Source organism: Rana temporaria, chromosome 13 (genome assembly GCF_905171775.1).
Source record: "Rana temporaria chromosome 13, aRanTem1.1, whole genome shotgun sequence".
Lineage (NCBI taxonomy): Eukaryota > Metazoa > Chordata > Amphibia > Anura > Ranidae > Rana > Rana temporaria.
Genome location: NC_053501.1, coordinates 52,313,158 through 52,338,731, shown reverse-complemented (window position 1 = coordinate 52,338,731; position 25,574 = coordinate 52,313,158). Strand labels below are relative to the sequence as shown.

Here is a 25,574-nt window from a genome sequence, read left to right as displayed (position 1 = left end):
CCACTGAGAGGTTAAGTGAATAACATTGCATATCTTATTACAATGGCATTAGAAAGTGGGTGAGATATAGACAGCAACTAAACATGTTGTCCCTGAAGTTAATGTGCTAAAAGCATAAAAAATGGGCATCACAGTTTGTTGTGTATGGGGCTGCGTAGCCATAGACTGGTCAGGGTGCGCATGCTGACCCATATCCACAGCCAAAAAGTGCCTACAATGGGCACGTGAACATCAGAACTGCACCACAGTGCAATTAAAGGAGGTGGCCTGGTCTGATGAATCATGTTTTCTTTTACATCATGTGGATGGCCAGGTGTGTGTTTATCACTTATCTGGGGAAGTGATGGCTCCAGAATACAGTATGGGAAGAAGGCAAGCTGGCAAAGCCAGTGTGATGCTTTGGGTAATATTCTGCTGTGAAACCTTGGGTCCTGCCATTCATGTGGATGTTACTTTGACACATACTACCTACCTAAATATCGTTGCTGACCAAATACACCTCTTCAGGAAATAGTATTCCCTGATGGCAGTGGCCTCTTTCAGCAGGATAATGCGCCTTGCCACACTGCAAAAATGGTTCAAGAATGGTTAGAGGTACACAACAACGTGTTTGAGTTGTTGATTTGGCCTCCAAACTCTCTAGATCTCAGTCAAACCAAGCATCTGTGGGATGTGCTGGAAAAGGCAGTGCGATCCATGGAGGCCCCACCTCACAACTTACAGGACTTAAAGGATATGTTACTGATGGTTTGGTGGCAGATACCACAGCAAACCTTCAGAGGTCTAGTGATGTCCATGCCTCAATGGGTCTGGGCTGGATTGGTAACACAGGGGGAACCTAATCAATAATAGGTGGGTGGTCATAAAGTTATGGCTGATCAGTGTAATATCCAATGCGACATATAATTTTGTAGTGCCGCACAACCACCAGTGAGATTGAACCTGCACTGAACAATGACTAGTGGGGCATGATTGGTTGCTCTCTCTTCCCTTGTTCCTCAGGTGTTCACAATCCTGCACTGAGTAGTATGACGCTCTATTAAGCTTATTCTGTATCAGCCTGAAAACTACAAAGCTTTAACTATGTGACATGCAAGTTATATAGCAGTTCAGCTTTTGATGCTGCATTGACTAGTCATGATGATCAGTGTGATTCACAAGACTTAGTTGTGACGATTTGAATGTTATTATCCTCCTTCTGTTCCTATGGCTGTTCAGTTGTTCTGTTAGGCCAGTGGTTCTCAACCGTTCTAGTCCTGTGACCCCTTGATACATTTTCCAAATTTGTGGGGACCCCCAACAGTAAAATTATTTTCGTAGCGTGTGTTGTCAGCACCCAAGGCAAGACAAGTAATTTGCGCCCCTAACCTACGGACATTTAGCGCTCCCCGAGTCCCTTCCACAGTATTAAAACCCCTTAAGCCTCGTACACACGACCGAGGAACTCGACAGGCGAAACACATCGTTTTGCTCGTCGAGTTCCTTGTTAGGCTGTCGAGGAACTCGACAAGCTAATTTTCTCTATTCCTGTCAAGAAAATAGAGAACATGCTCTCTTTTTGGCTCGTCGAGTTTCTCGACAGTTTCCTCGACGAAAATGTACACACGACCGGTTTCCTCGTCAAAAAAATAACTCCCAGCAAGTTTCTTGCTGTTTTTTGCCAAGAAACTCGGTCGTGTGTACAAGGCTTTATAGTACATTTTAGAATGTACCACTCTTTAATTTTGTTCTCCTTTCTTTCCCTTTTATCTGTCTCTATTCTAATTTTTTTTTGTTCTCCCATCCCTCTCTCTAGCCTTCTTTCTTGTTCTTTCTATTATTCTTTCTCTCCCTTTTTTCTTTGTTCCTCCCCCTCTTTTTCTCTCCTTTCCATGTATTCTCTATTTGTATTCCTTCTCTTACTCCTTGGTGGAGGGAATTAAATGAGTGGCAGTGCTGGGGGGAGTTCTGATCGGCCAACTTAGGTGCTCTTGATCAAGGTCATCTGCTGATCTGAGAACTGTAGTGGGGAATTTTAATGACAACTCTAATCACAGGTAGTGTTGCTGTGTTTCTGGCTCGGTCGCGAAAAGGCTGGGAGAGAGGTGCGGGCTTCAGGAACAGCCCAGGATTCTGTGACCCCTGGCAAATTGCCATTTGACCCCCAGGTTGAGAACCACTGTGTTAGGCCATGTGAACACCAGTGATTAGGCCCGTGTGCATCACATCCTGGTGTTTTCATGCCCCAGGTGGCACAGGTACAGTGATCAGCTCAGCTGTATGCTTTCAGGGATGTACACCCAGAATGCAGCAATTGTGTGTTCAGGGCTGTATACATTACTGGAAGCATACAGCCCTAAAGGTGAGTACCACTTAGTACAGCATCCAGTCATTCCTTTCAACCTGTCATAGACTTTACCAGGCTTCTTGTAGCAAGGCTCCATGATGCCCCTGTGCTTCCCGGGCATCACAAAATGTCTGGATATGAAACACATGGCCCTAAGTCCCACAATGTCCCTGTTGATAGGTGCCCAACCCAGAGCAAATTTGGTTCCCATATATACCATTTATGCTAGATTCACACCTACACTGCAAGATCTCAAAGTACTGTTTTACTGCACATGTGCAAGATGAAGTGTATGACCTCATGTATTCATTTTGCACATGCGTTGTACGAAATGCTATTCATTTGGTGGGGTAAGAAAGCTTCTCCCGGAGATCTAGTGATATTTTGGAGAAGGTTTTATTTTTCAACAGATACATGTAGTGTCATACAGTACATGCACAAGCTGAAGAACATGACATCATGCACTTGCGTCTTACACTTGCCCAGTATCAATAAAAAAAATTAAATGGTGGAAGCAGAACAGGAAAATTATTTTCCCCCTATTTACTATTGATAGATTATAGAATGGGTGGATAAAGGGAGGGGGTAAGAACATATTTTATGTGCTCCCATTGACATCCTAAATGTGTGATTATGCCTCAAAGGTGATCCTGTACTTTTTAGCGCTGAGCATATTGCTCAGATGTGAATGGGCCAAATAGAACAACATGTAAATCTGGTGTTGAGCGTTGAAGTGTTTCTGGAAATGTATTTCAAATCGCTCAAGTGAGAATGAGGGCTAACTAGCCATTCCAAGGACAGGTCCACAGAATGATTGGTTTGCCTGCACTAGTAAGTAACCTGTGGATGACAGGTACTCAAAAATTCAAAATATTCAGGCATTGATCGTGAGCTATTATCAGTCTGATGGTTGCTGTAATTTATGATTTCTTAGCAGAGATTAACAAAGGTTATTTCATATTTTAATTTTATTTTTATTTTCATTTGAAAACTATTTCCATGACACTAAACACTAAAGGAAATAATTATATTTAATTACACGGAAATGTAATCCCTGTGTGATGTAATGTATTTATGTTACATTTATCTCAACACTCATAATAGGGAAAAGAGATAAGTCATATTGGTGAAAGGAGGTAATTATGGTATGTACATTGTTGCAATAATACTAAATAATAGGGAAACCAGTTATAATTATTTTTAAGTGAGTAACTCATCAAAAGTGATTTTGCATACATGGCCACGTAATAGGCAGACCAGTTATAATTATTTTTAAAGTTTGTAATTGTAACCGTTCTCCTCATTATTTAGTATTATTGTTTGTAAAATCTTTATTTTTTCAAAAAAGATAGGACAGGACAAATATTCCCGACATAAGATTTTAGGATCAACTATTACACAATAATTTTAAAGGCAAGCAATCCACATTAAAGGGTTTTCTTCATCAACAGATTTACAAAATAATGCTGAAAGCACACATTAAATTGTAGGACCAGCCATAGGGAATGTAAGGTAGAGGGAAAGGGTAAAGAAATAAGGGAGATGGAGCCAGGAAAAGGGTATGGAGAATGGAGATACAGAGAAATACCGGGATATACACAACTACGGGGAGTGGGGAGAGCAAAATATCCCTATCAGTTCAGAAGAAAAACCATCAACAGGATCAAAAACATCCTAGCTGTTCCCTGGTGGACCAGTCACATAAATAAAAGAAAAAGGAGCAATACTCATCTGAGTTAATGCCTAAAATTAATGTATTAATTGTTTATACATGTCTGAGGAGGTGAAATCTAACCACAAAGCCTAAATATTATAGAACTTGGTGTTGGTATCTGCACACTGGTGCCTCCATTCCTCAGCTTCCTTTATATCCTGAACCTTCAGTAGCCATTCTATAATTTTAGGGACTACCAGAGACTTGGAAAATATTTAGTATTTTTGTAACATTTCACAACCCGACCTGTTCATTAACATTGCTTAACTTGGCTTAGTGAACAAATGGTACCCAATGCTTGTGATAACACGTTATTTTAGGTTTTTGCCTAAAATATGTTTTTTTAATGCTTTAGTTTACTGTTTATATTGATTATTTTTTAATATTTTTACAAACTTACTGTCAGCTTTACACTCTATGTCAGGGATATGCAATTAGCGGACCTCCAGATGTTGCAAAACTACAATTCCCATCATGCCTCTGCCTTTGGGTGTCATGCTTGTGGCTGTCAGAGTCTTGCTATGCTTCATGGGACTTGTAGTTCTGCAACAGCTGGAGGTCCGCTAATTGCATATCCCTGCTCTATGTGAATCTGGCCAGGCTATAGACTATAGACATTTTTAACATGCATTAAATATGCTGTAAAGTGGGGCTTGCCTGCCCGGGGGATGTTGGTGGTGCACATCACAAAACACCATTTAGTAGTGTGTCCTTCAGTGATGTAAGTCTGCGTTTCCCCGGGTCCCTCCATCTATAGTGGCTGGAATCTTCTCCTGGGTTCCCTATTGGAAGGGAGGAATTCCCATACACCAGGGGACTCCAAACTCTGGTCTTCAGGCAATATACAGCCTGAAACAAGATTTTATCTAGCCTGCAGCTAGGGTCAGTGGCGTGTCTTTATTGTTCACACATTAATGTGTAAGGTCAGTAGAGGCTGCATATGGTCTCTGCTTCAACTACCCCTCCTGTGTATCGGATAGAAGAAAATCCTGGACTGCCGCACGCCTTAAAACAATGTCTTTATTGTACAAATGAAATCCAAAGAACAACCAAAGCGATGCAGTCAAAATGAACTGAACAACAGGAAAAAGGTGGCTGACATGTTTCACATTATGTGATGCTTACTCATAGCCACCTTTTTAATCATTTTAAGGAGTGCGGCAGTCCAGGATCTTCTTCTATCCAATGCGCCTGTGCATAGCCAGCACCCTTTTGGTTTAGTGGGACGGAAGCAAAGCCAAGGGATCAGCAGTTTTTAGAGCAGTATCATCTCTCACTTCTCCCCCTCCTATGTAACAGGGAACTCTGATGCATGGGGGCTTCAATGGGGACCCTGATGTAAGGGGGGACTCTGATGGAAACCCTTATGTAAAGGGAAAATATGATAGGGACCCTGATGTAAAAGAGGACTCAGATTTTTTGGCTACTTAATATTAGTAAAATTTTTGATGTGGATGATGTTTTTAGGCAGAAGAGACTTTTCATGTCCCTTCTGCTCCAAAACCCTAACTTCTAGCATATTTTCATTTACTAACTTTAATTCCATTTTAAAACAAGCCATAACTAACCTCTGTGACACAAGCACTGTGGGGAAATTCATCCCCAAATTTCTCAACAGAAGTGCAAGTCATTCCCTCAGCTGGTGCTTTTTAGGCTGTTAGCTTTCTATTTTCTTTTTGCAATATGGGAGAAAACCAGAACACCTAGGGGGTGGAGAAAACATACAAAATCTTTTTTAGGGTACTAGAGGGATTTAAATGTGTCCTTCGATAATAAAATATAGCCACTTCACCTGCATGAAGTTCGTGGCTTACTCCTTTACTTTGGAATATTCCTGATGGTCTTTAGGATACTATGCATCAGGATAGGCATGCATATATATATTTTTTTTTTATCTCAAAGAAGTGTATTAGAAAACAAACATAGAAAAAAAAAGACATTACAGCGCATGTAAAGACAACATCTTCTGTCATAAATTCCATTTACAGGCAGTACATTAGACATGGTCAGCACAAACAATGCTCACTTCTCATCAGCATTAGGTGTGGGTAACTTCAGTCCTATACATCACCTATACACAGTGTGACTTACCCCTCTGCACCTTACTAGACAGCGGTTACTCTGCACACGTTCTCTCTCAGCCTAGCATAAGTACTTAAAGTAGCAATCTGTCCATCACAAGATCTACTGGGGAGAGGCCCGGGGTATCCAACCGGGGTGACCACAACTTATCAAATTTCCCAGGGCGTCCCCTATGTTGGAAGATATATTTCTCCAAGCGTATAGTGTCCCCCATCTGGCCAATCTACTCTTTCACCATTGGGGGGTCAACCGCCTTCCAATGTCCAATGTTCCTGAAACAGGGCTCTAGCTATGGCCTGTTTAGGATTGTCATTGACGGGGATATTGTCCAAAATATCCAGTATGCATGGTTTTCGGGGTCTGTCGGTATTGAGACCTGAAAGACCCTATTTATGATAGACAATACCCCCTCCAGAACAAGTGTAGTTTGGGGCAACGCCACAGGAGGTGAATTAGGTCCCCATGGTCCCTCATGCATCTAGGACAATTTGAGTCTGATCTCACTCCCATCCTAAACAAGCTGGTTTAAAGTGCACTCTGAGGACTATGTACAGCTGTGACAAGCGCTGAGCTACATTCAAGGAGCATGTCTATATCGCCTGCAAGGCCTCCTCCCATTGTTCATCTCCAAAGGTACCAACGTCTCACTCCCACTTACTCGCTGCCCCCTGGGGGAAGCCGAGGCATGCATATTTTTTAATAAGAACATTTCCTTAGCTAAATTTGTCAGAAAAAAAAATGTATTGTCCAAAGCAAATAAAATATATTAGTGTTTCTATGGCCAAACCTTTTCTGTTTTTGTTTTGTGTAGAGTATGGTTGATTGTCTGGGTAGTATTTGTGGTCTGTTTTTTATTAGGGAGATTTAACTCTACGTCGGGTCACAGAGGTGCAACAGGAAATGAGAGGAAATTTCCCCAAAGTGAGGGGAATTCCCTTATTAAGAGCTGTACCCATTGTTGGATTTTCCATCACCTCTTTCTCTGGTGACCGGCCATTGATTTCTGTTATGCTAACAAGAGACACCAGAAAAAATGGAGCTGTGACAATCCCCCAGTGGGGACACAGACAGCAATAAGAACTTAACAGAGTCTTACCCCTCACTGCTTTATTCAAAAGTAAAAATGTAATTAAATTTAATTAATGCTGATTTTACATTAATTTTACCATAAGATACGATGATACGTTTCTAAGCTGTGTAGGGCTACTGGGAAACCCCAACTAACCTAGTAATGAATAATTAAAAAAAAATCCTTTTGTTTTTTTATACCTGACAAAATATCCAAGTTTCCTTTATTATCCTCCTGTATTCCCCTACACTGTAACATTCAATGGCAAGGCAACCACTGTAAGACAATCACACACTGTTGCATTGCATTTTAATAGTTTTTGTTCAACTTTGCCTTCCTAAATTGTTTTACATCTTTTTCTTTTATTTACTTGACATATTTATTTTATAAATATATATTTAATAAGCTACAATCATGGCATTGGATTCAAAGAGCACTATGTGTTTTGTTTTTTTAAACACCAGTTCATGGTTGAAGTGGTTTGCCTTCAGACTATCTCTAGTCTTTCTATATTTGAAAGTCTATATGAAACCCTACAGACCAGAGAGGGGGAAAGAAATTGGAATTGGCTATTTAAGTTGAGATTGAGGTAAACAGCAGGTTGTTTTCAGCAAAGCAGGCAAGATCAGCCTGGCAAACATTTGACTAGGAGCCTAGAGATCCACCTTCTGGCCAGCGATAGGTGAATATGCAATCCTTCATATTTACCATACAAATTTATTTATTTATTTTTCATCTTGAGCATCAGTGCTGAAAGTGTGCCCCCTCAAAATTCTAATAGGTGTGTGGTGAGAGAGCTTAGGGGTCTTACACACTTTTAGCAAATGTAACAGCAAAGAACAAGATACAGCTGCTTGCTGTCTTTTATATGTCCAAGAGCAGCGTGTAGTGTAGTGTTCTATTATTTTCATTATGGAGGAAAGGGGGTAAGTTCTAGTTAAGTTTGTACATTTGTCCGTAATGCTATTGTTATAAGAGTCCTGGCACATGAACATTAGTAAAAGTTTTGAGATTTTGTTGAACCTTGTTCCTCACCCCCTTCATAGCTCTTTATATAAGCAGCACTAAGGAGTCCTCCCCCATTTCCATCGGGACCAACTGTGGATAATAAGAGACATAATATACACATTTATTGGTTTATTTCACCAAGGCAATGTAAAACACAATAAGATAAATGTTTAGTCCCACTCTGTTACTATATGGAGAGCCCGGTAATCGGACTGGGTCCACTCTCTAACTTATTTTTGAAATAATTATTAAATGAAATAAAATGCCCATGTGCCTTAACTCTTATCTGTAGAGATGGAGCATACAATAATCATTTAGCAGATCCGAGCTTGTCTTATTCTTCCCATACTTTTAGCCAGGAGGATCTTCAGCTTTGAGCCAAACTGAGGCTAAAAGCACCCCAAGTTGCTGGTCACCAATGATCTTCCTTAAAGCTCGAAGACTCTGGAGGCCTAAGGTTAGTCCATGTTGGCTCCCTACTTAGTTTATTTTCCAGTGCTCACACAACTTTGCCCCCCCACACCTTAAAAGAATATGCATAGACTATATTATGAGGAGCTCCAGTGACCAGACTAGGTTCTTTGTTCTTTGTTTTGCCTCTGCTGTATTCAGCTCCTGATCGCACTTTTCTGGATGTTTAAAAGGAAATTGTTAGGATTTCTTGTCTATCCTCTCAGGTCCCCTTAAAATCAGACTGTGTTTTAATTTGCAATGCATCCTATATCAGAGTCCAGAGAAAACTGCAAAGCAGATTTTTTTCCTGAACCAATAATATTTTCAATGCCAGAAACCTCTATCTTACATTCCTCAATAGATCCTTCCTCAGTAGTAAATACATTTTATTAGGTACTTTAGTGTTGTTGCTGTTTTAATAAAATGGATGTACTTGGGCCTCATACACACAACTGTTTTCCGCCGCAAAATCCATCAAGAAAAATGCTGGCAGAGCATTTTTGCAGAGAAAAACGGTCGTGTGTATGTTTTTCGTCGAGAAAACTGTCGTGGATCTCGACGAGAAAAAAAGAGAACGTGTTTCTCGCCGGGAGTCTCAATTTCCTCAATGTTTCTCGTCGGGGTGGTTTACGACGAGAAACACGTTCGTGTGTATGCTTAGAAACCTGTGCATGCTCAGAATAAAGTATGAAACGGGAGCGCACCTTCGGTAACAGTAGCGTTCGTAATGGAGATAGCACATTCGTCACGCTGTAACAGACTGAAAAGCGCGAATCGTCTCTCACTAAACTTTTACTTAACACGCAGTAACATGAGATTAGCAAAAGCAGCCCCAAGGGTGGCGCCAGTGGAATCAAACTTCCCCTTTATAGTGCCATTGTACATGTTGTATGTCACCGCATTTGAGAACGACGAGATTTTGTCTTGACACTGTGTATGCAAAGAAAGCTTGACAAGATTCTCGACAAGTCTGTCGAGAAACCCGTCGTGGAAAACAACGTTTCTTTTACGACGAGACTCTCGGTCGTGTGTACGAGGCCTAACAGTTATCCTTTAAAAAATGTCCCTCTTCCCCATGCAAGCCCGACAAGTGTTCCACATCTTTGCTCTGGAGCCACTGGGTGGCAAATAGTGTTGCTCACGAATATTCGCATTGCGAATATTCGTTACGAATATGGCATATTCGAATATTCGCAAATAACTCAAATTTCGCGGCCAATATTCGCTATTCCGAATATTCGTATTTTTTCAATTTTATTTTTAAAACAGATCACATCCTAGTGATCTCCATCGACGTCTAAAAGCATTGCTGGTATGATTAGAGACCCTGGGCCGAGTAGCTAAGCTGAGGCGAGCCTTTTATGTTGCCGAATATTCGCAATCGCGAATATTCGATTTCCGAATATTCGCGAATACTTTCTCCGCCCTTCTTTTGCATCAGAGCCAATCAGAGTTCTCCTACCACAGTTGTCATAGGAGAGAGTGGAGTGTTTCTGTGCGTTTTTCCAGTGTATCACATCTTCAAAGAATTTTCCATCTTTTGTCCCGTGTCATCATCATTTGCATTTCACCTCTTTAATGAGAATAATACCTGTTTAACATAAAGACATTTAAGAGATGTCAACGTAAACGGTTTACTTGTATTTTCCAAATCTATGGTTATTCAATATTAATTAAACTAATCAATATACAAATTGGTCAAAGTAAACCCTCAAATCTATATAATAATGTATTTATTTTATTAATACCTTGTTAGTTGCAGGGTCCATTACGTAAAACCACACTTTTTCCAAAGGGCAGGTGAAATTGAATGTTTCAAAATTTCGCAATCAATTTCGCATTCGCATTAGCGAAATTTCGCAATTAGTTTCGCATTAGCATTAGCGAAATTTGGCAAAAAAATTTTTGTGATAAAATATCACGAATATTCGATTTTAGCGAATATTTCACGAATATTCGGCTATATATTCGTGATATATCGCGAAATCGAATATGGCGTATTCCGCTCAACATTAGTGGCAAACAGCCTTTTGTAGAAAGTCTCCTGGCCAGTCTGCTAATGCCAATTCAATTTCCAATTCATTCCTATGGACAGGCCTTCAATCGCTGAGTCCAATAGTGATGGACATTCCATAGGACTGATTTGGAGATCTGCTGTGCATGTGCAGACTGGATGTGGAAATTCTGATGTTAGCATTTATTTTGAATCTTAATTGGTGTTTTGTGGGCTAAGTCCCACCTCTCTACTTGTATTAAGAGAAATGCTAATTATCTGGTTGTCTCTGGCTTCAGTACTTACTGAGACACAGACTCAGGCCTCGTACACACGACCGAGTTTCTCGGCAAAAACCAGCAAGAAGCTTGCTGGGGTTTTTTTTTGCTGAGGAAACCGGTCGTGTGTACACTTTTCGACGAGGAAACCGTCGAGGATCTCGTCAGGCCAAAAAGAAAGTATGTCTTTTTTTCCTTGACGGGAATGGGAAAATTTGGCTCGCCGAGATCCTCCGCGGCTTCACAAGGAACTCAACGAGCAAAACGATGTGTTTCGCCCGTCGAGTTCCTCGGATGTGTGTATGAGGCTTCAGAGAAAAACATACAGATCAGGAAAGTTGGAGTAATGCCAGAACTTCTGATCTACATGCTTGTTCTGTGTTGGTGACTAAAGACATATTGAATCCAGAGCATTAGCTTGTAAGCGAGAAAACTATTATTCCTATAAAAACATAAACCCTAATGAGAGCCTTCACACTTATACTTATAAGAGACAGGTAGTCAAAGGAGCCCAGGGCCGCTGATAAGGCAGTACAGCCAGTCCTGTTGTACTGGGCCCAGGCTCAATCAACGAAACAAGGGGGGCCCAGGGCAGTTTTATTGTTCATTTCTGCCTAAATGAATACATGGATTTTACTAGACCACACCCTCACTCCTACTTGCTTACCAGAGCTTAAATTACATTCCCTGGCACCCATCAGGTCAATAGAGGGACCCAGGAGTTGAGAACAGAAGAGAGACTTATTTTTTTAATTTTTGGGGCATAGGCGGATAAAGTCAGTGCAGCTTCACTGCACCCCAGGGAGAGGGGGTTGGGGATGGCCCATCAGGAAGTCTGTACGGGGCCCTATGACTTCTAGCAGCAGCCCCTTATGCCCCGAACACACGATCGGAATTTCCATTGGGATAAACTCCAAAAGATTTTTCTGACGGAATTCCGTTCAAGCTGTCGTGCATACACACTGTCACACCAAATTCTGACCGTCCAAAACGCGGTGACGTACAACACTACGAAGAGCCGAGAAAAATGAAGTTCAATGCTTCCGAGCATGCGTCGACTTGATTCTGAGCATGCATGTTTTTTTCTCCATCGGAGTTCCATGCAGACGAACTGAATTTTCGATGGAAAAACTCAGATGGGGCACACACATGGTCAGACTAGACATGTGCATTTCGTTTCGTTACGAATTTGAATTCGGACAAATTTTTCATTATTCGGAAATTCGTATGCATCCGAATTTCCGAATTACAAAATAAACAAATTTAAATAAATTCGAAAAAGCGCGAACGAAAATCGAATTCGAATCGAATTTGAAAACAAATTCAAATAGAATTTGAAAAAATAGAAATCGATTTTCTAAAAACTACAATAAAATAGAATATAAAACAATAAAGCAATAGAATCAAAAAGAATAGAATAGAAGTTAATAGAATGTAATAAAATAGAACATGACAGTCTTCCGAAATTCGAATAGTATAAATTTGAATTCTAGAATAGATTGGAAAATAATTAAAATTTATGGAAGCTAAAATATAAAAGAATAGAAAAACAATAGAACAGAATTGAATCAATTATAACATATATTATATTTTATTCTATTCTCTTGTTTTTCTTTTCTATTCCATTCCAATCTTTTCTATTCAAATTTGAATTCATTTTATACGAAATTCGAATTTCTTATTGAATGAAATCGAATTTGAATAGAAAAGATTATAAAAGATTCGTTTCATATTAGAATTTGAAAAAAATTTGACCGAATTCCTAAAAAGTCAATCAAATTTGAAAAATTTAATTAGATTAGAAAAAATCTACTGCATTCGAAAGAATTCTACCGCATTTGAAAAAAATCTACCGAATTAGAAAAAACTACCACATTTGAAAAAAATCTACTAAATTAGAAAAAACTACCACATTCGATTTTTTTTTACATATAACCATTTTCCAAAATTCGAATTTCATATAGAATGAAATCAAATTGGAATAGAAAATATTAGAATAAAATAGAAAATAATAGAAAAGTTAATAAACTAGAAAAACAATAGAACAGAATAGAATCAATTATAATTAATATTATATTTTATTCTATTCTCTTGTTTGTCTTTTCTATTCTATTCTAATCTTTTCTATTCGAATTTGAATTCATTTTATACGAAATTCGAATTTCTTATTGAATGAAATCGTATTTGAATAGAAAAGATTATAAAAGATTAGTTTCATATTAGAATTTGAAAAAAATTTGACCGAATTCCTAAAAATTTGAAAAATGTAATTAGATTAGAAAAAATCGACTGCATTCAAAAAAATTCTACCACATTTGAAAAAAATCTACTAAATTAGAAAAAACTACCACATTCGATTTTTTTTACAAAAGCTGGGCTCCCCTGGATAAAAGCTTTTTAAATTTATCATTGCAATACATGGCATTCTTCTGCCTGCTTTAGAGCCCCAAAGCAAGCCGATTATAAAGCTCATGTCATCATTTATTTATGTATGTATTTTTTTACTGGTGCTTTACAACTGGGGCTTAAAGTGTTGATGATGGATGATGACCTAGATGCCTTAGATCGTATACCTCCTCAGTACAGGGACAAGATCACTTAGGGCCCAGGGTGAGCATGCCAAACTGTGCCAAGATGTTTGAGCATTATGTGTCAGCAAAAATCACTGAGCACTAATCTGCATACTTACACCTAAGCATAAATCCCCTCTACTCCAAGTACAAATACCCTCCCAATGAGATCCCCGCTGACAGCACAAATCTTTGCCCCCCCCCCATCCCCCCAGCTCTAATGCCCCTCCCCACCAAAAAAAAAAATCACCCATCCTAGCACAAATCCTCTACCTATAAAATGTCCCCTCCTATTACACAAGTCCCCTCCCCCACCCCCCCTCCTAGCACAAACCGTCTTCCCCTTATCCCCCCTCCCAACACAAATCTCCCTAAATCCTCACTTAGTACCACCCACAAATTTCCCCTCCTTAAAAAATACTTACCCCATGCCGCCCCATAAATTTCCCTTTCCAGCACAAATGCTGGCGCCCAACACATCACATGATACCACAGTGTACAGGGCAGCCCACCCTCCTGCCCACCCCTTGCGCCAGCCCTGAACCTCTTATGTAACTGTTATGCCAGTCTGATAGATTGCCAAACATCCCTGTATCAGCAGCATGCAATGATGAATTCATTCTCTATTCTTACTATTAATATGCCTTTTAGGGCTCAGAGTTAAAAATGGCTCATACCAACTGCAATTTGAAACCAATTAGATATAAAATATTGTAACAGAGTACTTATAGTTTACCGTTTTATCTGGTAAAACTACAGTAAGTTGCTGTTAACAACTGAATACGCTAATGCTGATACACAAGTCTGATACACAATTGAGTGATATACACTGTATTACCAAAAGTATTGGGATGCCTGCCTTTACACATACATGAATTTTAATGGAATCCCAGTCTTAGTCCCTAGGGTTCAATATTGAGTTGGCCCACCCTTTTCAGCTATAACAGATACAACTCTTCTGGGAAGGCTGTCCACAAGGTTTAGGAGTGTGTCTATGGGAATGTTTGACCATTCTTCCAGAAGTGCATTTGTGAGGTCAGGTACTGATGTGGAAGAGAGGACCTGGATCGCAGTCTCCGCTCAAATTTATCCCAAAGGTGTTCTATCAGGTTGAGGTCAGGACTCTGTGCAGCCAGTTAATTTCCTCCACCCCAAACTCGCTCATCCATGTCTTTATGGACCTTGTTTGTGCACTGGTGCGCAATCATGTTGGAATAGGAAGGGGCCATCCCCAAACTGTTCATATAAAGTTGGGAGCATGAAATTGTCCAATATGTCTTGGTATGCTGATTCCTTAACCACTTAAGGACCGCCTCCTGCACATATATGTCGGCAGAATGGCATGGCTGGGCACAAGCACGTACCTGTTCGGGACCCGCGGACCCGATCGCCACCGGAGTCCTGCAATCGGTGCCAGGAGCTGAAGAACGGGGAGAGCTGTGTGTAAACTTCACTGTGGCGCTGTCATTGATCGTCTGTTCCCTGACATAGGGAAACATGATCAATGACGTCACACGTCCAGCCCCGCCCCCCTACAGTTAGAAACACATATGATGTCACACTTAACCCCTTCAGCGCCCCCTAGTGGTTAACTCCCAAACTGCAATTGTCATTTTCACAGTAAACAATGCATTTTTATAGCATTTTTTACTGTGAAAATGACAATGGTCCCAAAAATGCTGATCGCCGCCATTAGTAGTAAAAACATTTTTTTTATAAAAATGCAATACAACTATACCCTATTTTGTAAACGCTATAAATTTTGCGCAAACCAATCGACAAAAGCTTATTGCGATTTTTTTTTACCAAAAATAGGTAGAAGAATACGTATCGGCCTAAACTGGTGAAAAAAATGTTTTTTTTATATATTTTTGGGGGATATTTAATTTATTATAGCAAAAAGTAAAAAATATTGCATTTTTTTCAAAATTGTTGCTCTATTTTTGTTTATAGCGCAAAAAATAAAAACTGCAGAGGTGATCAAATACCACCAAAATAAATCTCTATTTGTGGGAAAAAAAGGACGCCAATTTTGTTTGGGAGCCATGTCGCACGACCGCGCAATTGTCAGTTAAAGCGACGCAATGCCGAATCGCAAAAACTGGCCAGGTTCTTTACCTGCATTTTGGTCCGGGTCTTAAGTGGTTAAGAGTTTCCTTTATTGGAACTATGGGGCCAAGCCCAACCCCTGAAAAACAACCTCTCACCACAATCCCCCCTCCACCAAGGTCCATAAAGACATGAATGAACGAGTTTGGGGGGAGGAACTTGAGTGGCCTGCACAGAGCCCTGACCTTAACCTGATAGAACATCTTTGGGATAAATTAGTGCGGAGACTGCGAGCCAGGCCTTCTCACCCACATCAGTGCCTGACCTCGTAAATGCTCTTCTGGAAGAATCATCAAACATTCCCATAGACACACTCCTAAACCTTGTGAACAGTCTTCCTAGAAGAGTTGAAGCAGTTATGGCTGCAAAGGGTGGGCCAACTTAATATTAAACACCATGGACTAATGCCTCGTACACATGTTTAGTTTTCCCGACAAGAAAAGTGTGATGTGAGCTTTTTGTCAGGAATTCCGACCGTGTGTATGCTCCATCACACTTTTTCTGTGAGAAGAAAAGATGGAGAGCAGGATCTACATTTTCGTGACAGAAAAAAATCCTATTGGGAATCGCGGTCGTCTGGATGCAATTACGACAAGAAAAAAAACGTGCATGCTCAAAATCAAGCAGAAGAGCCAAACTGCCTATTGAACTTCATTGATCTCGGTTTGTCATACGTGTTGTACGTCACTGCGTTCTTGACGTTCGGAATTTCAGACAAGATTTGTGTGACCGTGTGTATGCAAGACAAGTTTGAGCCATTTTCCTGCTGAAAAAACACACGGTTTTCCTGTCGGAAAAACTGATCGTGTGTACAGGGCATTAGACTGGGATACCATTAAAAGGGTTGTAAACCCTCGTGTTTTTCCACCTTAATGCATCCTATGCCCCCGCTTTACTTACCTGAGCCCTGGAATTTCTCCCGCCGAAGACGTGCTCTTCCTCTGCCTAGGGTTCACGGCTCTTGATTGGATAGATTGATAGCAGCGCAGCCATTGGCTCCCGCTGCTGTCAATCAAATCCAATGACGCTTGTGCCGGGGGGCGGAGCCAAGTCCTACATTTGGCATCTATGGACGCCGAATGATGAACTAGGGAGCGCGCCCGCAAGGTAACCCCCCCGGGAGAGCCCTTCTCCTAGGGGGTTATCTGATACGGGGAGGAGCCGCAAGAGCTGCTGAGGTACCCTAGAAGTCAAGGATCGGGGCCACTCTGTGCAAAACGAACTGCACAGTGGAGGTAAGTATCACATTTTTGTTATTAAAAAAAAAAAATCGAACCTTTACAATCACTTTAAAGTTCATGTGCGTGTAAAGGCAGGTGCCTTTTGATAATATATATATATATATATATATACACTTTTTTTTTTTAAGCATGTCTCCTAGCACATCCATAAAGATGATTACAGCACAGAAGAGGAGGAAGAAGTAGCAGTGGAAGGTTGCATTGTAGGTCCTGTCTTCCTCTGTAGCTCATCTGTGACCCTGTAAAGCGGTGTTCAAATACCATTTAATGCTTTTCACTGATTACTGTGAGCACTGGGAAATGAAAAGCAGTAGGGAACACGTGGTTTGCAGCTCTACCTGTTACAGTTCAGAGAAAAACATTACCTTCAGCCAGTCATATTTGTTTGATTGGAGCACTAAGTGCATGGCAGCCCCTTGATAAGTTGTATGTAAATCGTACTATATAATAGGGAGGAAAGGTGGTGGGGGCCTGGGGGTACTGTAAAAAGTTGTTTTAAGCTACAAAACTTGAGTACATTGGAAAAGTCTTTTCATCCTTTTATTTCTATTTCCTTCTTTAGGCCAGACCATTGGAAGTGAAACTCAAAGCTAAAGATTGGTAAAGTATTAAATAAAAATCATTGTACTCATCCCCCTGAATTATTCCTTCTATTTTAACTGTTTGTCCAAAAAGGAAGTCTTTATTGTATCAAATACAGAGACTGTCATTACTGTTCTCTTTCTGATCCAACTGTTTCCATGCTCATCCAATTGCTTCATTACTTTATAAGATGCTCACAGAAAACACAACCTACAGGCTAGGGAAGTCAGAGGGACATTTATATTATTTCTTTGTCTAGGACTTAGCATGACAGCCAGACAGGTGGCATTTTCATTAGGAGATGTATGGGCAGGGCTTTTTTTCAGCGCAGTTCCGGCACCTCCAGCACGCCACTGACTGAATGTAATGGCAAGGGGTACTGGAGGGTCTATTGATGCTGGCTTCACAAATTTGTTGTGAACAAGGCTGAACTACATTAACATTTACTGCATGAACATTGTGTCTCTCTTAGGCCCTGTACACACGATAGAACATGTCCGATGAAAGCGGTCCGTGGACCGTTTTCATCGGACATGTCCGCTGGGAGATTTTGGTCTGATGGCTGTACACACCATCAAACCGAAATCCCCGTGGACAGACAGCGCGGTGACGTGGCGGTGACGTTGACGCCGCCACGTCACCAAACCAGGAAGTAAAATACTTCCACGCATGCGTCGAATCCATTTGACGCATGCGGGAGATTTCTGTCCGCAGGTGTACTAACCAGAGGACATGTCGGACGGACAGGTTTCCAGCAGACAAGTTTTAAAGCATGCTTTAAAACTTTTGTCTGCTGGAAACCTGTCTGCTAGGCTGTACACACAGTCGGATATGTCCGCTGAAACTGGTCTGCGGACCAGTTTCAGCAGACATGTTCGGTCGTGTGTACAAGGCCTTATGGAACATTAATAAATCTGAAGACTTTAGCATGTGTGGAGTTGTGGATCATCTTCTTCTATTATTGTGTTTGCAGCCGGGCAACTGCTCATCCTGCACCCAACAGCTCTAGAGGAACTCCTTACCTTTTGGGTTGTAGCACCTTATTTTTACTTCAAGAACTCTTGATATGCAAGCTTGCTGTGGAGCTATGGCTCCAGTGTACAAGTATCAAAGCCATTGGATCAGTATGACAGCCATTCATTAAGGGTTTTCAAACGAGAAATCAGCAATGACAGTATACATATTTCTTTCAGCTTGTTCTTTTTAAAGGATATTCAAATCAAAGTGTGCAAATGTAATACATTACACAATAAAAGGAAAACCATGAACCCTGGCAGAGTCATAACACTGATCTCCAGATGAGTAAAGAATGTCTATTTATTGTTAAAAAAATCCAAGGCAAACAGTTAACCAGGAAAATCCCATGAACAGAGGTGCTGGCCCAAGTAGATGACTTGGAGGAGGAGACCTTATGAGTGACAGGATGACTCTAGGAAAACCACAGAGGAACCGGCTGGGCTGGTAGGGTGAAGCACACTGTGGGACTCCAATAGGGTTGTAATCCAGCTGGATGGTTCCAAAGGAATAGGATGGAGGTCCTGCGACCAGCAAGGCCAACCGGGGACACCAGGACCACTGGTGTCGGCTACCCCCTGGTCGCAGGACCTCCATCCTAGTCCTTTGGAACCATCCAGCTGGATTACAACCCTATTGGAGTCCCGCAGTGTGCTTCACCCTACCAGCCCAGCCAGTTCCTCTGTGGTTTTCCTGGAGTCATCCTGTCACACATAAGGTCTCCTCTAAGTAATTTTCTTGGGCTAGCACCTCTGTTTATGGGATTTTCCTGGTTACCTGTTTGCCTTGGATTTTTTAACAATATATAGACATGCTTTACTCATCTGGAGATCAGTGTTATGACTCTGCCAGGGTTCAGTGCTTTCCTTGTATTGTGTTCTTCCTCTGATCTCTTTTTTAATGAGTTTCTGGAAAAGCAGCTTCCTTTTTTTCCTTTAGTTGGGCTGTGAGTTATGCACCCGAGCATTTGTGTGCAAATGTAATACATTTCAGTGTGCCAGTCCATAGATGTGGTGGCTACATTCGTTTTTTTCTTTTTCTTTTTTCAGGCTAAAAACATTTTCTGCAAGTACAAAAAATAACAGTTGACCAGAATTTCAGTTTCTTTGTAAATGTATACTAAACTGATATCTCAAACAAAGTTATCTGCAGCCTAGGGTGACACCACTGTACCTCCTAGGACAGGAAGTGTGATACTGACAGGATCACTAGGTGACAATAAAAAATAAAATAAGCCTAGTAAAAGAAAAATAATGTGGCCACCACATCTGTACACTCGTAAGCTGCCAAAAAGCATTTTTGGGGTTTGGGTTTAGATACTTATGTATTGAGTTGTATTAGTATTGAATTCACATCTAAATATAATGTCATACATGGTCTCTCCCAGCTCCATTCCACAAGGATTACTGACATTTTGTGCTTTTGAGTTGTTAAAGCGGGGGTTCACCCTAAAATACTAAGGACATTTACTTTCGGCAGGTCATTTTTTTTTCTCCGTACATACATTGATATTCTGATTTTGTCCAGGGCTTCCACGTTCTGATGACTTCGGGACTGGGCGTTCCTATCCCTGCCTCAGGGTTTCCGATGACTGCGGGACTGGGCGTTCCTATCCTTCGGTTCGATGATTGACGGCTTGTGAAACAGGTGACCTGTCGCACAACGCGCGTCACCAAATTTCCAGAAATAGCCGAGCTGCGAGTCGGCACTAAACGGCGCCTGCCTTGTAGAGCTGACTGCGCAGGCGCCGTATAGTGCCGACTCGCAGCTCGGCTATTTCCCGACATCTGGTGACGCGCGTTGTGCGACAGGTGACCTGTTTCACAAGCCATCAATCATCGAACCGAAGGATAGGAACGCCCAGTCTCGCAGTCATCGGAACCCGGAAGCCCTGGACAAAAACTGAATATAAAGGTATGTACGGAGAAAAAAAAAAATTACCTGCTGAAAGTAAATGTCCTTAGTATGCTGGCTCTGCTAGATGTAATGTTAAAAAAATCTTTTTTTGGGTGAACCCCCGCTTTAAATTAACCGGAGTTGCTACTGGTTCTGCTGTTTGATACACGTGTACCCTTTCCCTTTCTAGCACAGATAAGATGAACATCCGTCTGGGGTTTGGGATCTGTGAAGAGGAAATTATTTTCCGCTCGAAGAGGAAAAAGCTTGTTGCTGACGCATTAAAGAAAGTTTTGAATCTTGATCGAGACCTGCAAGAGCATGAGGTAGGCAGATCCATAAAAAAATGATCTAACATACCAGACAGCACCTGCTTAGTAATGGGCAACACCATTGGTATAGGTAGCTTTATGATTTGGAATCATGTTTGAGGCCAGATTCACACCTACGCAGATTGCAGTTTGCAGATGCATTTTGTGTTTTTCAATACACATTTTTATCCATTGAAGTCTTCAAAACCAAAAACCAGAAACAAGTCACTGGCCCTTTCCATAAAATGCACAGATGTGAATGTGACCTATAGGAAACCATGTTAAATGTACTGTAGTGCATAGGTGTGAACCAGGCCTAAGGGTGATTTTTCTATGGCAAGTCATCAATTGACTGACTGCAATTTCAAAGTTATTTATTTAATTAGCTCAATAAGGGCTACTTTTCTTACTTGTAGAAACATTTTTTTGGTAGGAGGTTCCCTCATGTGATCCCAGCATATATACATCATTATAGGCATAGATCGGTGACCTCACATGGGGTTCTCATTTTACTTATGTTGGATTTATACCAAATTGAAATGGTGTGATCTGCTATTAGGTTTAAATTACACAAATTGCCCAAATCAAAGCCATTCACACAAATTACAGAAAGTGGGAGGATGGTGTGACATCATAGAAGAGCTTTTTCAGCACTCTGGACTTCGGGTCTGAAGTGCTGGAAAGTAACTCCATACTGAAATTACTCATCCTTCTGTTCTGATTTTTCTTTTCATTTTATTGCTGACCATGGCCTCATTGGTGAGAGTTCACTTCTAGAGATGAGAGGAAATATTCCAGTGAAATAATAAATTAATTAGGCTCTAATTTTGCTATTTGGTGTCGCTCAGGCAATTTGCTATAAAAAAAAAAAAGATTCAAGCAGAGCTTCAGACTCCTTCATAAAAAAATTTAAGCAAAATCTGGTTTTGGTATTTTATCTTTTAACAGGCTATTCATTTTTATCTTGATATTTTTTGTAGAAGTTCTGCTTTAAGAATGTGTCCCTTTGCTTTGCCATATATTATTATTTTATGCAAGGTCACATGTTTTTTATGAATTCCAGTCCTGATGGTGTTTGTTCATTTGAACAGGTTCCTGTGATTGGTATTGCAGCAACAGGTGGAGGTGTGAGAGCAATGATTTCACTTCTTGGCTCCCTGATAGCACTAAAGAAACTGAATCTCTTGGACTGTGTGTCCTACATCACTGGAACGTCTGGATCCACATGGTAAGGCTTCTGCGTGTAGAATACCTGTGACTTGGGGGGCTCCTGTGTGCAGAATCCCTGTGACTTGAGGGCTCCTATGTGTAGAATTCCTGTAACTTGGGGGCTCCTATGTGTAGAATTCCTGTAACTTGGGGGCTCCTATGTGTAGAATCTCTGAGACTTGGGGGGTCCTATGTGTAGAATTCCTGTAACTTGTGGTCTCCTATGTGTAGAATCGCTGAGACTTGGTGGCTCCTTTCTTTAGAATCCCTGTGACTTGGGAAGCTCCTATGTGTAGAATCCATGTGACTTGGGGTGCTCCTACCTGTAGAATCCCTGTAACTTGGGGGCTAATATGTGTAGAATCCCTGTTATTTGAGTGGCTCCTTTCTGTAGAGTCCCTGTGACTTGGGGGCTCCTATGTGTAGAATCCCTGTGACTTGGGGGCTCCTTTGTGTAGAATCCCTGTGACTTGGGGTGTTCCTACATGTAGAATCTCTTTTAATTGGGGGCTTATATGAATGAATGAATGAATGAAAAACTTATATAGCGCGGCACATGCGAACTGAATTGCCTCTATGTATAGCATTCCTGTGACTTGGGTGATTGTGACTCCTTTCTGTAGAATGTCTGTGACTTGGGTAGCTCCTTTGTGTAGAATCCCTGTGACATGAGTGGTTTCTGTGTGTAGAATCCCTGTGACTTGGGGGCTCCTGTCTGTAGAATCCCTGTGACTTGGGGAGCTCCTATGTGTTGAATACCTGTGACTTAGGGGGTGCTTCTATGTGTAGAATCCCTGTAATGCAGGGTCTCCTGTCTGTTGAATCCCTGTGATTTAGGGGCTCTTGTGTGCAGAGGGTAAGGTCCTACTTAAACAGTAGTCACCAGGACAGTTGCAGAATTTCTCCTGTAATACCGCGTACACATGATCGGACACTCCGACGGAATGTTGGCTCAAACTTGTCTTACATACACACGGTCACACAAATGTTATCGGAAATTTTGAGCGCCAAGAACACGGTCACGTACAACACTACGACGAGCCAAAAAAAATGAAGTTCAATGATTCAATGATTCCGAGCATGCGTCAAATTGATTCCGAGCAGGCGTAGGATTTTTGTGCATCGTAGCGGCATACAGATGATTGGAATTTCCGGCAAGAACTTTTGTTGTCGGAAAAATTGAGAACCAGCTCTCAAACATTTGTTTTTGGAAATTCCGACAGCGAATGTCCAATGGAGCATACACACGGTCGGAATATCCGACCAAAAGCTCACATTCCGACCATGTGTATGTGACATTAGTCTGTTAACTTACTGCACAGTTGTATACTTGCAGAGCACTTGAAGCACAAGTTTTAGTTGACACTTCCAATTTGTAGCAGATTTGTATGGCAAGTCTCTAGCAAGAGCAAAGTTACAGTGGCGAGTCTACAGCAAGAGCTCTGCAAGTCTATTGTATAGCATGAAAATTCAGCCACAGTAACCCCTTGACTAAGCACTAACTGTGTGCGAAACGCGTCGGCTGTCCCCTTATGTGACTGTATATTTAGATTTGCATGTCCAGTTTTTATTAAAAAGACTACTTCTTCAAGTTCCTTTGGAGTGCGGTTGTCCATCTATTTCCACTTTTCGATGTTTGCCTAGTGCATTGCCAGCACCTTGGATTCCTGGGAGGTTCCTTGATTTGTCTGCTAAAGATCCACCTGGAGCGGTGACTCCTTTTCCCAGCAAAGTTACAGTGGCGAGTCTACATCAAGAGCTCTGCAAGTCTATTGTATAGCATGAAAATTCAGCCACAGTAACCCCTTTGGTGGGGTGACTATTGCACAACATAACTGAACCAGAACTTGCAGAATGTTTGATCTGGAGTTATGCAATGTGGACTTTCTGTAAATTTTCCAACAAACTTGTGAAGCCTGGAAAGTCTAGCAATAGCTCAGCAAGCAATTTTCAAGCTTGCAGTTCAATTGCTTGCTATCTGGGCAACTGTGGCTCTGCAGACTCCCCAGCTGTGATCACACATGAAGCAATTACCTGCAGTGAGGGACAGATGAGCAGTCCTGGCCGCAGATTGTGTCCAGGGCTGCCCATTTTTCCCTTACCGCATGTAATCTCTACTTGTGTGATTACATGCAAACAGCCGTGCACAGTGTCAGCCTGTCGTTGATTCCTACCTGCTTTCTGTCTGTAGCTGATCACAAACACCTCACTGTACCCACCATATACAGTATATACTAATTCAAGTAGTGTAACCATTTGGAAATTTAGGGGGGCAACAGAAACAGAAGGAGCCCATTTTGCAGAATAACTTTTTTTTGAAGCTATAACAGCTTCCAATTGCTTTTAGATACAAATTGTAAATCATTTTCTGATGGTGTGTTTATGTTTACACAGGACACTGAGTAAATTATATGCAGATGCCAACTGGTCACAGAAAGATCTAACCAAAACATTAGAAGATGTTCGCAGGAATGTGACCAAGAGCAAGATGTCTGCCTTTTCCTTTGATAGCCTAGCTTTCTACAAATCCGAACTGAGCAAGAGGGAAGAGATGGGCTATAAGACATCTTTCTCAGATTTATGGGGCTTGGCCATTGAGTCCATGATGTATGATAAGGTGAGCGAATCATTTATGAAGAGGTGTTGTGAGTGACGGATGATAAATCACATACTGATATTTAATATTTAAATATGTTACTACTGTAAGATATTGAGCTAATGAGAACTCTTTCTACTGTATGATAATGTGCAAATTCCATCCCATATGATGTGAATATATGTGTTCCATATGTTCTACTGATGAGGGCTAGTAAGCATAAAAGAGCTGTGTGCACATTGCAATACATGACCTTGTAAGATTGGGCTTTTTTAATTATACAACAGTAGATCAGGATGCCGATGCACAACCACCCAATGGGCATAACGGAAGGATTTGCATGGCTTTGTCTAAAATAAAAATGAAACTCTTTGTTTTTTGTGTTGGAAAGAATGGCATATCAATTATTTTACTTAAAGAGACGCTTTCATTCCCCTTGTTCCTTCGCCACCTTTTTGTTGGAGCCCTCGCTCACTCGCTCTATTAGAGTAGGATTTCTAGGTATGGGGAGTATGTAAACTCGTCCATGTGATGGGTGTGCTTGGGCCTAAGCGGCCAGTCGCCTGGCCTTACCATGGTCAGATGGGGGCGCAGTGATCCACCCAGGAATGCTAGGACATCTTCTGACACCGGAGCTTACCCACAGTGGACTCCTGCAGCGGGGAGGTGGAGAGGGAGAGTAGGTCGGTGAGTGTATCTTTATTGGGGTGAACTATCAAGGCATACTACCACTTTACCCTGAATGTAACAAGAAGGTACTTATAGGGCTAGATTCAGGTACGGCGGCGTATTAGTGAGTCGGCGTAGCGTATCGTATTTACGCTACCCCGCTGTAAGTCAGAGAGGCAAGTGCTGTATTCACAAAGCACTTGCCTCCTAAGTTACGGCGGCGTAGCGTAAATGGGCCGGCCTAAGCGTGCCTAATTCAAATGTGGAACAGGGGGGCGTGTTTTATGTTAATGACTGGTGACCCGACGTGATTGACATTTTTAACAAACGGCGCATGCGCCGTCCGTGGACATATCCCAGTGTGCATTGCTCCAAAGTATGCCGCAAGGACGTATTGGTTTCGACGTGAACGTAAATTATGTCCAGCCCTATTCACGGACGACTTACGCAAACA

The 25,574-nt window shown here is 41.3% G+C and overlaps 1 protein-coding gene across 2 annotated transcripts in view; it reads left to right on the top strand.

The window, feature by feature from the left end:
* Positions 1-25,574, top strand: part of LOC120921142 (cytosolic phospholipase A2 delta-like) — a 90,004-nt gene that overhangs the window by 39,153 nt on the left and 25,277 nt on the right. For both annotated transcript variants that reach the window (XM_040333827.1, XM_040333826.1), the window contains 4 exons: positions 17,406-17,443; positions 20,526-20,661; positions 21,738-21,874; positions 24,250-24,472. In XM_040333827.1, the coding sequence (XP_040189761.1) occupies positions 17,406-17,443; positions 20,526-20,661; positions 21,738-21,874; positions 24,250-24,472 (534 nt within the window). The remainder of the gene's footprint in view (positions 1-17,405; positions 17,444-20,525; positions 20,662-21,737; positions 21,875-24,249; positions 24,473-25,574) is intronic.